This window comes from Dendropsophus ebraccatus, chromosome 2, assembly GCF_027789765.1.
Source record: "Dendropsophus ebraccatus isolate aDenEbr1 chromosome 2, aDenEbr1.pat, whole genome shotgun sequence".
In the NCBI taxonomy this organism is placed as follows: Eukaryota; Metazoa; Chordata; class Amphibia; order Anura; family Hylidae; genus Dendropsophus; species Dendropsophus ebraccatus.
In genome coordinates this window covers 97,142,146-97,158,415 of record NC_091455.1, presented here as the reverse complement: position 1 = coordinate 97,158,415, position 16,270 = coordinate 97,142,146, and the positions used below count along the sequence as shown (strand labels likewise).

Sequence of the window (16,270 nt, the reverse complement as noted above, 5' to 3'; positions counted from 1 at the left end):
AGCACAGGGGGATGTTATTACTGTATGGAGGGCACAGCAGTAGGCATTATTCCTATATGGGGCATTATTCCTATATGGGGGCACAGCAGGGGATCCTATATACAGGGGGCAACACACATACCCACTGACTAGTGCACATGACACAAAATGTGGAAGGAAGTTGTATATATATATATCCCTTCTCCTATGAAGGCTATGTGCACATGTTGTACAATATGTTGTACAATATGGCCGTTCCACCATGAATGACCATTGTTTAACACTACCTACCATGTGTACAGTGTGTAAACATAGCTTACGGGTACAAACACACACACCGTATACACAGCGTATTTTCTGCTGCGATACGCAGCAGATTAGATCTAAATAACTGAACACAGCATCAAATCTGCTGCGTATACGGTGTGTGTGTTTGTACCCTTAAAGTTTAAGCAAGAGGCGCCAGTAACCAAACAACACCATGAAGACCAAAAAGATCTCCAAACAAGTCAGGGACAAAGTTGTTGAGAAGTACAAGTCGGTTGGGTTGTACCAAAATATCAAAATCTCTTATGATTCCCCAGAGCACCATCACCATTGTCACTAGAGATGAGTCAGCCGCCTGAGGTTTGGGTTAGTATGAACCTGAACTGTTGGCTTCTGATTCCCACTCTCTGCCCGCTCTGTGGAGAAAGTTGGATACAGCATGAGGACCACCTGAAAAACTGGCATACAGTCATAGGTCATAGACTGTTTCTTCGTTTTCCAGGCGGTTCTCAGGCTGTATCCATTCTCTCCACTGAGCGGAGAGACCGCGGCAATCAAAAGCTTCCAGTTCAGGTACGTATGAGCCTGAACTTCGGCCGTCTCGCTCATCTCTAATTATCAAATGGAATGAATGTGGTACCACAACAAACCTGCCAAGAGAGGGCCTCCCACCAAAACTGTCAGACCAGGCAAGGAGGGCATTAATCAGAGAGGCATAACAGAGACCTAAGGTAATACTGAAGGAGCTACAGAGTGCCCAAGCAGAGACTGGAGTATCTTGATATGAGCATAAGAGGCCATATACTCCATAGACCTGGGCTTTAGGGAAGAGTGCCCCCCAAAAAAAGCCTTCATTTGCCGGCAAAAATAAGAAGGCTTGTTTTGTGTTTGCCCCAAAAAATGTGGGAGACTCCCCAAACCATTTGGTGACACACCATCCTGAAAAACACCATCCTGAAAGTGAAATGAGGTGGCAGCATCGTGCTGTGGGGATGTGTTTCAGTAGCAGGCACTGAAAAATCAATGACCCAAAGCATACTGCTAAAGCAACACTCGAGTAGTTTAAGGGAAACATGTAAATGTATTGGAATGGAGTCAAAGCCCAGACCTTAACCCAATTGAAAATCTGTGGTAAGACTTAGTCACACTGTCACGCCCTTTTTTCATTATGACTTCTCTTTGGAGGGTTTAAGAGATTTTATACCATACATCATGGTGCTTGTTCCAGTAAAAAGTGATCTTTTATCATCTGGTGATTGTGCTATCTGGACGGGGCTTCACAGCCAAAGCACCACTTAGCCCCGCCCACAATGTCACAATTGGCCCTGCCCCCTAGGCAGCCATTGGTATGGACCGACCTAGAGGGGGTGGGGTCTAGACCTTTAGGCTGGCCTGTCCCAATGACAGTGTCACTTTAAAGAATGATGTTTTAGGCAGCAACTGTGCTGCTGGCTGTCATTATAGGGGGGAATACTGGCTGTCATAATAGGGGGCACTATGGTTGGCACTGTTATCGGAAAACTCCAGCTGGCTCCTTTATAGTCTAGCACAATGTACTTTTCACTCCATGTATATATTCTTCTTGATATAATTGTATTAGTAAGTCTATGCATCCCCAGGCCCTTCAGGCTACATATTTACTACAAATCCAGGCATGCCAAGCTACAAACCCCTATGTAACACTTCCTCTGTACTTAATACACTCACCTACATATAACAACATCATGACCTGCACATGTCACATCCTCAGTGCTGTATACACAAGCAATACCGGTTACCACTCTGTATGCAGAGCCCGCCAGTGTCCAACTACTATTCCATCTTCCGCCCTTTCTCATCACAGCTCATAGCTAAGATACGCTAGCACCACAGTAGTATCTTACATCATAGGTTTAGACTGAGACTGCGTTTTTTAGAAAAAAAAAAGTAGGCTTAGATATACTGGCTCAGTAGACAGCATCACACATAATGGGCATAATATAAATTAGTACTATCACACAGGACATGAATAAATACAGCTTCTCAGCTGACAGTATCACACAGGGTCAACTGGATCGGCTTAGATACATTTGCACTGCTGTTAATATAGTTCAAGATAGACTTAGATACACCAGATATGCAGACTGTGGGGGAGATTTATCAAACATGGTGTAAAGTGAAACTGTCTCAGTTGCCCCTAGCAACCAATCAGATTCCACCTTTCATTTTCCAAAGAGTCTGTGAGGAATGAAAGGTGGAATCTGATTGGTTGCTTGGGGCAACTGAGCCAGTTTCACTTTACACTATGTTTGATAAATCTCCCCCTGTATCATTAATTAAATATGTAAACACAGGCTTAGATAAGCTTAGATACTGCAGCTGAGCAGCTAATAAAACTGAATGGACAGTATCACTCATGAAAAGTCCTTCTCCTTCACCCTGTCTGTACTGCAAATTCACTTACATGCTGCAGCATACAAAGGGTTAAACATGCTGTTTAACCTTTTGTGTGCCGCAGTATGTAAGTGATACAGAGCTTAATCATGCTGCAGCACAGAAAGAGTAAAAGAGGAGAAAGACACTACAGTTGTGTCTCCGCACAGGATTCTACTCATTTATTTGTTTTTTTAAGTCTAATTTGCAATTTTCTAAAATAATCAAATCTTTGAATCAATTTGATTGGTAGCCCAGCCCTTCTTGCAGCTGTAATTTATGCAAAAGGTGGCTCTACAAAGTACTTAGGGAAGTGAATAATTATGCACACTGAAATTTTCTGTTATTTTGTCCTATTTGTTGTTTGCGTCACAATAAAAAGAAAACAATGTTTAACCCCTTGCTGCAATATGACGTTTGGGAAACGTCATGTAAAGCAGGTAGTTCCTGCATAATGACGTTCCCCCAACGTCATCCTTTTCCTGTGTCACACAGCCTTCTCCTGCTGCTAGAGCCACGCTCCCCCCGGGCAGGTAACCCCATAGGCGCCGCAGTCTATGGGGAATCCAGAGGAAGATCTGCTCCCCCCGGAGCCACGCAAATGATCACACGGCTCGTGGGGGGGAATTACCATAGCAACCCAGACGCTGCTTAATGCGTCTGGGCTGCTATGGTTAGAACGATCAGGACCCTATAATACATTATAGCACAGATCATGTCCTGTAATGTATTATATATGTACCTGCAAAAGTTAAAACACACAAATACATACATACATAAATAAATACACAAATAAATGAAATAAATTAGTAAATTAAATAAATATAAATAAATAAATATACACATTCCCCATCCACCTTTATAAATGACCCCCTATAAATGAGATACATATATTTGGTATCGCCGTGTCCGTAATGACCCTGTCTATTAACCCTTTACATTAATTATCCTGCCCGATTAATGCTGCAAAAAAATAAATAAAAAACTAAGCGTCAGCATCCCATTTTCACTGATTTCTGCCATGTAGCCCGACGTGCGGCTAAAAACGAGATATGAACATGCCCTTATGCCACAAAAAAAAAAAAAAAGCCCTCACATAACTCCATTGGCGAAAAAAATTAAAATATTACTGCTCTTACAATATGCAAGACACAAACAGTATTTATAGTATAAATGCCATAAACTATAACAAAAGCTATATAAAATGGATATCACTGTAATCGTACCGACCTAAAGAATGACAATACCATGTCATATGTGCCGTTTAGTAAACAGAGTCCCAAAAGAATGGTGAAAAACAGCTGCTAAATTGTGTTTTTTATTCACACCCCCTCATAAAAAATTTAATAAAAAATGATGAGGGTGTCACATGTCCCCCAGAATGGTACCGATGGAAACATCAACTTGTCTTACACAAATATTTTGGCACTGCAAGTCCTCTGTGACATGGTATAATGGCTAAAAAAAAACTGAAATAAAAAAAAAAAGGCCACATAATTCACTAGGTCTCTGTCATGTCTGCAGCCTGTGGTTGAGTCAGGTGATGCACTGCGGCAACATATGGGGGATTTCTAGAAACACTGGAATAAGGGGAATAAACAGGGAGTGGTATTTCTCAGTATTTGCTGTGTTAGAGGAAAAAATTAATTAAAATAGAATATTCCCCTCCAACTTGCTTAAATTTCAGCGAAACACCTAAAGGGTTAATAAACTTATGAAATGTTACTTTGAATACTTTGAGGGGTGCAGTTTTTACAGTGGAGAGATTTATGGGGGTAACTAACATTCATGCCCCACAAATCCACTTCAGAGCTAAACTGGTCCCTAATAAAATCAGAATTAAAATTTTCAAGAAAATTTAAAAAAATCGCTGCAAAATTTCGAAGTCCTCTAACATCCTAACAAGTTAAAGGACGTTCACCAAATGATGTCACCATAAAGTAGACATGTTGTAGATGTTGCAGTAATAATACGTTTATGTGGCATGACTATCTTTCTTAGGAAAAGAGAATTTTGAATGTAAAGAAATGTAGATTTTTCAAATTTTTGGGCAAATATGCTTTTTACAAAAAAACTACTGTGTGTATCAACCAAAGTATACCACAAACATAAAGAGCAATAAGTCATGAATAAACTATCTCGCGATAATTAAAAGCATCGCAGAGTTATCACTACATAAAGAGAGACAGGTAAGATTTGAAAAATAGGCCCCGGGCATTAAGGCCAAAACAGGCTGCGGAGGCAAGGGGTTAACAATATGTCTAAGACTTTTGTTTCAATAAATTGATATGAGGAAATCACCATTGCATGCATCTACTTAAATGCCCTACTTTCATGATATAATATCACAGTAGCGTGGACTTTTTGCGCTTTCCATAAACTTCCTCCTCAAGCCAAATATCCCTGACGTTTTGCCAGTAGTGTATGTATATTGTAAAGTCAACCACTTGAGCCTTTGTTAAGAAAGTAATCTAAAGAGTAGCTCTAGTTTTTATCATAGACCGAACACAAAGGCATTATATAACAATAAATAACAAATTAAGGTATAAAGTGTCATTAAAAAGATGCACAATGTTTAAGTGCTATACAGAAATAATCAAGTTTGTTCATTTTATATACTGTGAAAGTAAATAGCTGCTGTTAATGAATTAGACTTTAATGTCATTATAATGAGGCACATCAAGATTAATAAAAATCAAATAATGGTAAAAGTAATTTTTTCTTGCGGGGTAGAGTTCTTTAGGTGTATGATTATTCTGTAGTTGGCACTGTGTTTAAAGTGTACTTGTCATTATGCTCATGTTACAGGACATTTGGGTAAGTGGACACAGCACGCCTGGTCGGTTCCATGCAGGATCCCTACTAAATCAGAATGGGGTTAATGCACACAACCGACAAGTTACCTGAACTTATGGTGGTAGGAGCGACTGCTTGCTGATCAACAACCAGGCTTTGTAACTCATATAAACAGTTGATGAAAAGCTTAAAGGGGTTATCCAGTGCTACAAAAACATTGCCACTTTCCCCCTACTGTTATCTCTAGTTTGGGTGCGGTTTTGAAACTCAATTCCATTGAAGTAAATGGAGCTTAATTGCAAACCGCACCTGAACTGGAGACAACAGTAGGGGGGAAAGTGGCCATGTTTTTTTTAGCGCTGGATAACCCCTTTAACATGCAAGCATTTGTTAAAATGGGCATTAAATTCTGTATCCATACTAAATGTCTGCAACAATTAGCTGTCATGCTGCCTTAACCATGAGTCATTTGGGTGGTCTCCATTGGCTTCTGCCTTTCCCACTGACCTTGACTAATAAATTTGTTGCTTTACTCAGACAGGGACACGTCTATTAATCAAAGCTGATGGGGTGTGGAAAAGCTACCAGAGACCACCCAATGACTTGTAGTTCAGCCAGCATGAAAATTATGACAGGTTCCCTGTAATACACCCCTTGTTAATAAATCCTTTTTTTTAAATTTTATAGATTTTAAATGTACAAGTTCAAAAAAGGCAATGCATATATGCTTAACTACATGAGCCTCACATGTGTCGGATATTCCTTTCAAAAGCTACCCTCACTCCGTTCTCCGACATCTGGTTAACGCTGCCCGAGCCTGTATTCCCACTCTCTGGCGTCAACCTGACCCTCCTAGTATTTCCATGTGGATCAGGAAATTGAGGACATTAAACGCATGGAAGACCTCACTGCACAGCTGCATGGCCATTTCTCCCATTTCTTCTGGGCTTAGTTTTATTGGGATCGATAAAAAAGGCATCCTTAGTATTGACCATCAAAGTTGTGTTGAATTCATTTACTTATGGTGCGTTTACACAGACAGATTTATCTGACAGATTTTGGAAGCCATAGCCAGTAATGGATTTGAGAAGAGAAGAAATCTCAGTCTTTCCTTTATGATCTGTTCCCTTTGTATAGTCTGTTCCTGGTTTTGGCTTTAAAAATCTGTCAGATAAATCTGTCTGTGTAAACGCACCATTAGGTTGAATTCTTAGTGCATCATATAGTTTTCCTCAGAGGTATACCTCAGGGGACTCCCTGACTTGTACCTCCAATGTATTATCTTTGACAGATACCACTTTAAAGAAGACTGGAACAGCACAAACATTAATCCCTTAATGATCATACTAAGTAGATCTTTACGTTACTTAATGACCAAGGTCCATTTTTAAAATTTTATCCGTTAATTTTATGTACTAACAATTTTATGATGAGCTAAAAAATTCAATTCTCCAAAACCGAGCTGATCTTACTCCCCAAGTCGAGTATTTTGAGCCATCTTTCGTCTTTCTAGCTGCCGTCATTCCTGTGTTACAAGTTTTTCTAAAAGCCGATCTATATCCAAGATGGTCCTGCCAAGGAAACTACATTTTTTATCATGCAATGCACCTCAGGGCAAACTGCCAAGTATTTGCCTCATCTTGTAGTTTCTGCCCATCGCTGAATCACCCTGCTTTTGCTTTACACTGTAAACAAAATCTATCTACATAGATAGATTAGAAAGAGAGAAAGATAGAACAACTGTGTTTCCTTTCCCCTATTCTGCTTAGGTGGCTTTAACTGTTTTGTTGTGTCTCCTTCCCTTGACCAGGTGCTCACTGATTGGGGTGATGTCATTGGTTGGCGGGGTTACAGATGAGTTGTTACAGCTTGCTTGGAAACAGAAGAGACAGAGATGAAAAGGGAGGGGGAGGATGTATGAGCCCTAAGTGTGAGTTGTCTGCATCTTTAACTTGTCTACTTTATGTTGGCACCATTTGGTAAACATACCTTCCTTTTTTAATACACTTGAGGACTAATAATTAAAGCAACAAATTTTTAGGAAAATTTCCATAGGTTTTTCTTGAAGCGAATTTAAGAGACCTGTATGCTAGAAACTGACATAAATCACCCCATTTTAAACACTGCACCTCTCAAAGAACTCGCAATAAAACTTAGGAACTTTGGTAAATGGAAGTGAAATTTAGGTCGTAAAAACTAAAATAGACCTTTTTTTTAACATTAGTACATTTCTCTATAAATGACTCCCCTAGGAAACAGAGGGGAATTTGCAACCGAAAACTTGTTAGCAGTATCCCATATGTTACCAGAAACTGTCATTTAGGCACACAGCAGGGCTCAGAAGGGGAGGAGTGTCATTTTTGGTGCAGATGTACAGTAGCTGGATTGGTTTTAGGGCACCATGTGCATTTGCAAAGCTACATTGCATGACCACAGTGTAACCCCCCCCCCCCCCCACCCCACACACACACACACAAATGACCAATATTGGAAGCTACACTCCTTAACTAGGGTTGTAATGAGCTTTTAGACCCCACAGACATTGGAGGAAAGTTTGGCATTAGGCAACAAAAAGGAACATTTTCCCATATATGTACATTTAGCTCAAAATCACTTATTTTCACAGATGTGTTATGCAATTCTTCCTGAGTAAAACAGTACCCTATATATGACCATGAACTGCTGTTTGGGCAACACAGTAGAGCTTAGAAGAGGAGGAGTTTAATTTTAAGGGAGATTTTGATTCAATTGTTTTAAGGTTCCATATATTTAGAGCGTCATATTTGCACAAGCTCTAAGGTACCGGCAAAGTGAGGACCCCTAACAAGTGATTACATTTTGTAAACTACACCTCTCAAGAATTTTTTAGAGTTATAGTGAACATTTTAACCCCAAACCCACAGGTATGCCATTTCAGTGCATCAATAGATGCACACCCCAATAATTCAGTTCTCCAGGCACAAAAGTTATCAATCTCTGACTGTAATCCACTGCCTATGTTGGCAATTGTATTTTTTTTCATCGCCTCCTTATAAGAGCCATCATTTTCCCGATAATCTAGCCGTATGAACATTTGTTTTTTGTGGGGCAACTTGTATTTTTTAAAGTTATTATATAGTGTAATTTGGAGGACAAAAGGAAACGACTATTTTGAGGTTGTCTTTGTGCTATAACTTCATTTTGTTGGTGGATGGTGGATTCATTCTATAGTAGTACCACTTTTTAATTGGAATTACTACTTTTGCACAATGAAAAAACCTAAACGGGCTCAAGACTACAACTTACCACCCATCTACAGCATAGGTGATAAGTGGTTGTGGCGGTCTGACTGCTAGAACCCCACCAATTACAAGACCTGTGGGGGTCCAGAGTGCCCCTGTATTAGTTAAACGGCAGCCATGTGTGTGCACTCTCACTCTGTTTAAACTCTAGGGGTGTGATAAGAAAAGCCCAAATACAGTCCTCAGCTATCTAATGCAGTCCTAAAGTGTACGAATGAAGCTGTGGTCCAGTGTTCATACTGCTGCTCTATTCACTAAGGGGAACCCAGTAGCCCCATTTTTGTGGTCGGACCCCCACCAAGTACTTGGATTCTTTCCTTTTGACATGTAATATATTGTAATTTTGGAACAACCTTGTTAGGGTGCCTTCACACAGGGAAACTCGCAGCGAAAATCTCGCTGCAAGTTTTGCAGCGAGATCCTTTATGAGGTAAGGTCCTGGCAGGCCTCAAAGACTGCTGCGAGTATGTAATCACTCACCCCCTTAACCAAATCGGCTCCCGCTGTCTGTATACATTACCTGTCTCCTTGCTGCACAGGGTCCCGGCTTCCTGCTCTCCTGCCTAGCCAATCAGTGGTTAAGGGGGCGGGTGAAGGGGGTTAAGGGGGCGGCTGCATTACATACTCGCAGTAGTTTGAAAGTCACAGGGACCTGCCAGGACCTTACCTCTTAGCAGATCTGCTGGTGCGAGTCATCCTGTGTGAAGGCACCCTTTAAAAGTCCTTTGTTTTTGTATATATTGCCAACCATAACTTTTTTATTTATCGTATGGAGTTGTGTGAGGACCTGATTTTTTTGTAGGAAGAGCTGTAGCTTTTATTGGTAGCATTTTGTGGTACATTTTGATAAATTTTTATTACATTTTTCAGTGAGATAAAAAAAGGTAATTGTGTCATTTTTTCTTTTTCTGGCTTACATTGTGTGTTATAAATTATATGTTTATCTTACAGGCCAGTATAATTACAGCATTACCCAATTTACTCCCTTTGCACAATGAAAACAGTTTTTTTTTAATTTCTTGATGACAGAGAAGTGTCAAGACTTCTTTTTTTTTAGGGACGTGCTGTAGTTTTTTATTGGTATTATTTATGCAGTACGTGCAATGATTATTTTTCTTCTGCTTTTTTGGGTAAGGTGACCAAAAACAACAATTCAGATTTTCTGTTATGTGTATTGACTTTGTCGCGGAGGGGCGATCCTTGCTTGATGCTGCAGCAGCGGAAAGCAATCCAGTGCCGATCTCATTGATCTATGCAGTATAACTATACAGCATAGATCTCAATGAGAGATCAGTGCATATACTAGAAGTCCCCTAGGGGAAATAACCCTAACCCCAGGGGGGCTTCTAGTATAAGTGTAAAAAAAAAAAAGTGTTGTTAATAAAAAAAAACAAAACCCTCCCCTAATAAAAGTTTGAATCACCCCCCTTTTCCCATGTTATAAATAAAATTAAATAAATAAATAAACATGTTTTATATTGCCGCGTTTGCTGTAGTGTAGTAGACGCTCTGTGCTGGAGTTCTGTTGTTTTGGCCCACAGACCTCCAACACAGAATGTCTACTACACTACAGCAAATGTTTAATACCCGGTTACTGCTCCTGGCTGTGCAGGAACATCCTTCTCTGCATGTGGCCCCATACTTCTCTGTATGCGGCCACGTATCATCGAAAGTGGCTGTGCGTGTCAGTGCTCACACGCGCGTCATAGGTTCACGATCACTGGAGTAGGCGGATGTGGCAGGAGCTCAGCTGTCTATGCCAGCTGAGCTACTGTTGTGATCACGTGTATACTGGGCAGTATACATGCAATCTCAAAATGATTATGATGGGGGAATGTGCATCAGTCATTAAGGGGTTAAACATGCACAGCTAAGGGTCCATTTACACAGAAAGATTATCTGACAGATTATCTGCCAAAGATTTGAAGCCAAAACCAGGAACAGACCATAAACAGAGATCAGGTCATAAAGGAAAGCCTGAGATTTTTCCTCTTTTCAAATCCACTCCTGGCTTTGGCTTCAAATCTTTGGCAGATAATCTGTCAGATAATCTTTCTGTGTAAATGGACCCTACAATAAACAATGAAAAAAACAAGTTGCTAGCTCATTAGAATTACATTGTAGTTATTAGAGCAGTGTCTTGTCCTAGATATGTTTTCATTCTCTTATAGTAAGCAGTGAAGGTTCCTAATGACTGAAAACAGAGATCTTAAAAACAAACTGGAATTGAACTAAAAATTGTGATGGAAAAGTCAGTCTCCATTATTAAATGATTTCTTTTTGCTGAAATTGTAATATACCTTTAACTTTGAGCAAATCTTTTAAAATAATATTGACAAATCAGCATTTATGAAATTGCTATGTATGCCTTCCTTGTTGCTACATGTACTAAGTCTAAGTGCAGTGGTGCATTTTAAGTCTTCCCATATGTTAAATCCAATTATTTTTATGTTGACAATATATATTGGTGAGTACCTTTCATTATTGCTGTTTTGCTGTTGGTGGCTTCTGCTATTTGAAGATGGTTGTGTCTTGTTTGCAGTAAACATACCCTTATTAAAAAGAAAACAAAAAATGAAACCGAGCTGCTGTAGCTGATGTGTTGACTTCCTTGTTCTCTGATCTTGTTCTACTTGATAGACGCTGCTGGTTAACTAGGAAGTATTTAACACAAGTTATTTGACACCATTCACATCCTGTATACATATGGAAGAAAAGCCAAACAATACTGCAGCGAGCCTGTAGAATTAGTGACAATATTACTAGCATATAATCCTATATAGGTATATAATCGTATATATACATATAAAAAGAATGTATAAACATGATAAAATCTGTGACATCTAGAGTTTATCTAATTAACATTTATTCATAACTATATATAACTTGTTTCGCCCATTAGCCTATAAGACAACTGTTGTCTTGATATTGTGTGTTTTTGTGAAATTTATATTCTGTAAGAACTGTGTTTATTCTGCCTCATTCAAGTAAATGGACATGTTTTTTTTTACTTATTTTTATATTATTTTTACTTTGAAGGGTATAATTTTTTTTTATTGTAATACATTTATTCTCAAACTGCTCGCAACTCAAACTGTATTTTCAGGGAAAGTTTACTTTGGTTCTCAAACTCTTGCTCAGTTCTCACTTTTCGGGCACCCAGTCTTGAAGTACAGTAATACCATGGTATTCAAACAAAAATTTACCTGCAAGTAACGTTTAGGTATCTGAATGTTTTTACAAGTGTGGATCGTGGGTGGTACCTGGTGAGTTTAGCATGGTGAGGGTTCACATACAGTACTGCAAGATTGTTGGCATGCATATACAGTACAGTAGTAGTACAATCAGTGAACCACCATCTCCCATTTGTTACAGTGCTGGGATGGGGGGACTCTATACAGTAAAGGATGAGTGAGGAGTTGATGACTACTGTACTATAATTGCTGGTTTTGTTGAATGTTTCTTGTTTAAAATGTACTGTACAGTATATAGTGATGATCTGTACTGTAGTGATTATACTGGGAACTTTTTAATGTAATATATGGGTACTGTAGGTAATTATTGGTTGGTGCTGGAACCAATTAAACACATTTACATTATTACTGCTCGATTCTCAGACTGCTCGGATCTCAAACTGCCTTCCTGACCCAATTAAGTTGGCGAACAGTGGTACCACTGTGTATATGCGCTTAATAGCAGGACTTAATCAGAACAGGGGTCTGGGATCTTGTGTTCCCCACACAAATTGTTGCAGCAAAGGGGCTCATATCACCCCTACTGCTGCCATTCCACTTAGAAACATAGAGACATAGAAGATTGTCGGCAGGAAAAGACCACTGGGACCATCTAGTTTCCCTTTTAGTGTGTTTAAATTCTGTAATGTAGATTTACAAAGCAATCACATAACTAAGGTGTCCCTTTGCAGGTTAAGGCTATGTTCACACTACGTATATTTGAGGTTGTATTTGGTCCTCAAGTCAGATCCTCATAGCAACCAAAACCAGGAGTGGATTGAAAACACAAAAATCTCTGTTCACATAATGTTGTAATTGAGTGGATGGCCTTCATTTAATGGCAAACATTTGCTGTTATTTTAAAACAACGGCTGTTATATTGAAATAATGGCAGTTATTTACCATTATATGACGGCCATCCACTCAGTTTCAACATTGTGTAAACATAGCCTTTCTGTGTTTTCAATCCACTCCTGGTTTTGGTTGCTATGAGGCCTGAAATATACAGCCTCAAATATACGTAGTGTGAACCCAGCCTAAAAGAGTATTACAGTGACTAAAAATGTATGTCTTGTCCGCAAGTTAGGGGATAAGTGTCTGATCGCACCACAGTATAGGGCAATGATGTGCAACCTTTTCAGCTTGGTGTGTCAAAAAACAAACATAACTTGGGTATGGACAAAAAAAAAAACCAAAACATAATTTTGTGAAGTTTATAGTTTAACCCCTTAACGACATAGGGCGTATATTTACGCCCTGATGCCGTTAGGGACGTTCAGAGCGGGGCCGCGCGGCGGCCGCGCTCTGAACCGCGGCGGTCCCGGGTGCCACTTGTAGCCCGGGACCGCAGGTATTAGCGGGCACGGTCCGATCGCCGTGCCCTCTAATACAGTAATCAGATGCAGCTGTCAAAATTGACAGCTGTATCCGATTACCGGACGCAGCGTCATCCCTGGTGTCCAGTGGGGAGATCGGGATAACATCCCCGAGGAGCGATCTCCGTAACTGAAGCCGGCCGGGGACCGCTCCAAGATGGCGCCGTCCCCGGCTCGGCACTCGTTTACTTCCGGCTGCAGCAGCCGGAAGTAAACGAGTGCCTATGTCATGGATCTCTGCAGCATATCTATGCTGCAGAGATCTCTATGAGAGATCAATGCACTTATACTAGAAGTCCCCCAGGGGGGCTTCTAGTATAAGTATAAAAGTAAAAAAAAAAGTGTTGTTAATAGTAAAAAGCCCCCTCCCCTAATAAAAGTCTGAATCACCCCCCTTTTCCCAGGTTATTAATAAAAGTAAACAAATAAATAAACATGTTTGCTATCGCCGCGTGCGTAATCACCTGAACTTTTAACTAATCACATTTCTGATCTCGCACGGTAAACGGCGTCAGTGCAAAAAAATCCCAAAGTGCAAAATTGCGCATTTTTGGTCGCATCAAATCCAGAAAAATTGTAATAAAAAGCGATCAAAAAGTCGTATATGCGCAATCAAGGTACCGATAGGAAGAACACATCATGGCGCAAAAAATGACACCTTACACAGCCCCATAGACCAAAGGACAAAAGCGCTATAAGCCCGGGAATGGAGCAATTTTAAGTGACGTATATTTGTTGACAATGGTTTGAATTGTTTACAGGCCATCACATACAATATAAGTTATACATGTTAAATATCGTTTTAATCGTAACGACTTGAGGAACATGCATAACAAGTCAGTTTTACCCCAGGGCGAATGGCGTAAAAACACATTTCCCCCAAATAAACAAAATGCGTTTTTTTTTTTCAATTTCACCACACTTTGAATTTTTTTCTGGTTTCGCAGTGTACTTTATGCAAAAATTCAGCCTGTCATTGCAAAGTACAATTAGTGACGCAAAAAATAAGGGCTCATGCGGGTTTCTAGGTGGAAAAATACAAGTGCTATGGCCTTTTAAGCACAAGGAGGAAAAAACGAAAACGCAAAAATCGAAATTGGCTCTGTCCTTAAGGGGTTAAATAACAAAAATATATACCCCCGGTCCCCATCCCTTCAAGAACATACACCCCCAGTCCCCCATCTCTTTACCAGCATACACACCCAGCCCCCATCCCTTCATCAGCATACACCCCCAGTCCCCCTTCCCCCATCCTTTCACCAACACACACACCCTTCCCCCATACCTTCACCAGCATACAGCCCCAGTCCCCCTGCCCCATTCCTTCACAAACACACACCAGTCCCCCTGCCCCCCCATCCCTTTACAGCACACAACCCAATCCCCATCTCTTCACCAGCATACATCCCTAGTCCCTGCACTATCCCTTACCAGCATATACCCCCAGCCCCCCTGCCCCCATGCCTTACCAGCACACCACCAGTCCTCATCACTTCAGCAGCATACACCCCCAGTCCCCCATCCCTTCTCCAGCACCCCCCCTGCCCCATCCCTTCACAAGCACACACACACACACCAGTCCCCCTGCCTAATTCCCTTCACCAGCACACACACACACACACCCCAGTCCCCCTGCCTAATTCCCTTCACCAGCACACACACTCGAGTCACCCTGTCCCCATCCCTTTACCAGCATGCACCCCCCCTGGCCCCCTTCCCTTCACCAGCACACACACCCCAGTCCCCCTGTCCCCTTCCCTTCACCAACATACACCCCCTGTCTCCATCCCTTCACTAGCACTCAGACCCCTGTCCTCCAGTCCCCCCTCATCCCTTCATCCGGAAATCAGTAAAGAGTGCCGGGTGACATGAAGCACACGTGCAGCAGTATGTGGTGCGGGGTATGTAGGGCAAGCCAGGCAGAGGCTTTGGCTGCTGTCATTGCAGAGCTGACGGGGCAGTGCTGGAGTCCTTCACGCGTGTCATAGGTTCGCCATCACAGGGATAGGGGATAAGTGTCTGATAAGAATGAATGGTGTGCATACTAGCCCGCCACTCCATTAAAGGGAATCTGTCAGCTGCAAGTCACGTTCCAAACTGCTGGCACTGTTAGATAGCTGTACCTTTCATATATCAGTCTGTCCTTCCAGAATGTAGAAAATGCTTTTAATCTATAGTAAAATTATCATTGATCTCAGGGAGGCCAGGTAAATAAGACACTGTAGGCCGCTAGTAAAAACACCCAACACAGTGAAAACCTAGGTGCATTGCCCCCGGGAAATACAAATATGCAAAAAGAGTCTGTATCCAGCTGTCTCTGGATGGATACCTGGCTTTAGTATTTAGTATTCTTAGACTCGTGAATTGAGTTGAATATTGACTGAAAGGACCACCTAATATGGTGGTTTTGGTGGCCTCCTTGCAGGAGTCATCCCTTGGTCCTTCCCTGGAGGAATACCTGGCTAATCCTGTTTTTCGAGACTCATGAATGAGGCTCCACTGACTCTTTTAGCGTATTTGTTTTTCCCAGGGGGCAATGCACTTAGGTTTTCACTGTGTTGAGCGCTTTTACTAGCAGCCTAGCAGTGTCTTCTTCAGCTGATTACCCTGAGATCAATGATTGTTTTACCATGATGGTCTACTAGGCATTGCTCCCACCTAGCCCGAATCCTACTCCACCTCAAAACAACTGTCTGTGAATGGATACCTTGCTTTGGTATTTCCCTGATCATATTCTTATGGTGCATTTACACAGACAAATTTATCTGACAGATTTTTAAAGCCAAAGCCTGGAATGGATTTGAAAAGAGGAGAAATCCCAGTCTTTCCTTTATGACCTGTTCTCTGTTTATAGTCTTTTCCTGGCTTTGGTTTCTAAAATCTTTCAGATAAATCTGTGTAGACGCACCCTAAGATTCATTAATTG

At 41.0% G+C, this 16,270-nt stretch overlaps 1 protein-coding gene across 1 annotated transcript in view; it reads right to left on the bottom strand.

Moving 5' to 3' along the window:
* Positions 1-11,341, bottom strand: part of SLC35B3 (solute carrier family 35 member B3) — a 49,411-nt gene extending 38,070 nt beyond the window's left edge. The window contains exon 1 of the mRNA XM_069958040.1: positions 11,211-11,341. Within this exon, the coding sequence (XP_069814141.1) occupies positions 11,211-11,284 (74 nt within the window). The 5' untranslated portion in view covers positions 11,285-11,341. The remainder of the gene's footprint in view (positions 1-11,210) is intronic.
* Between the last annotated feature and the right edge of the window lie 4,929 nt (positions 11,342-16,270).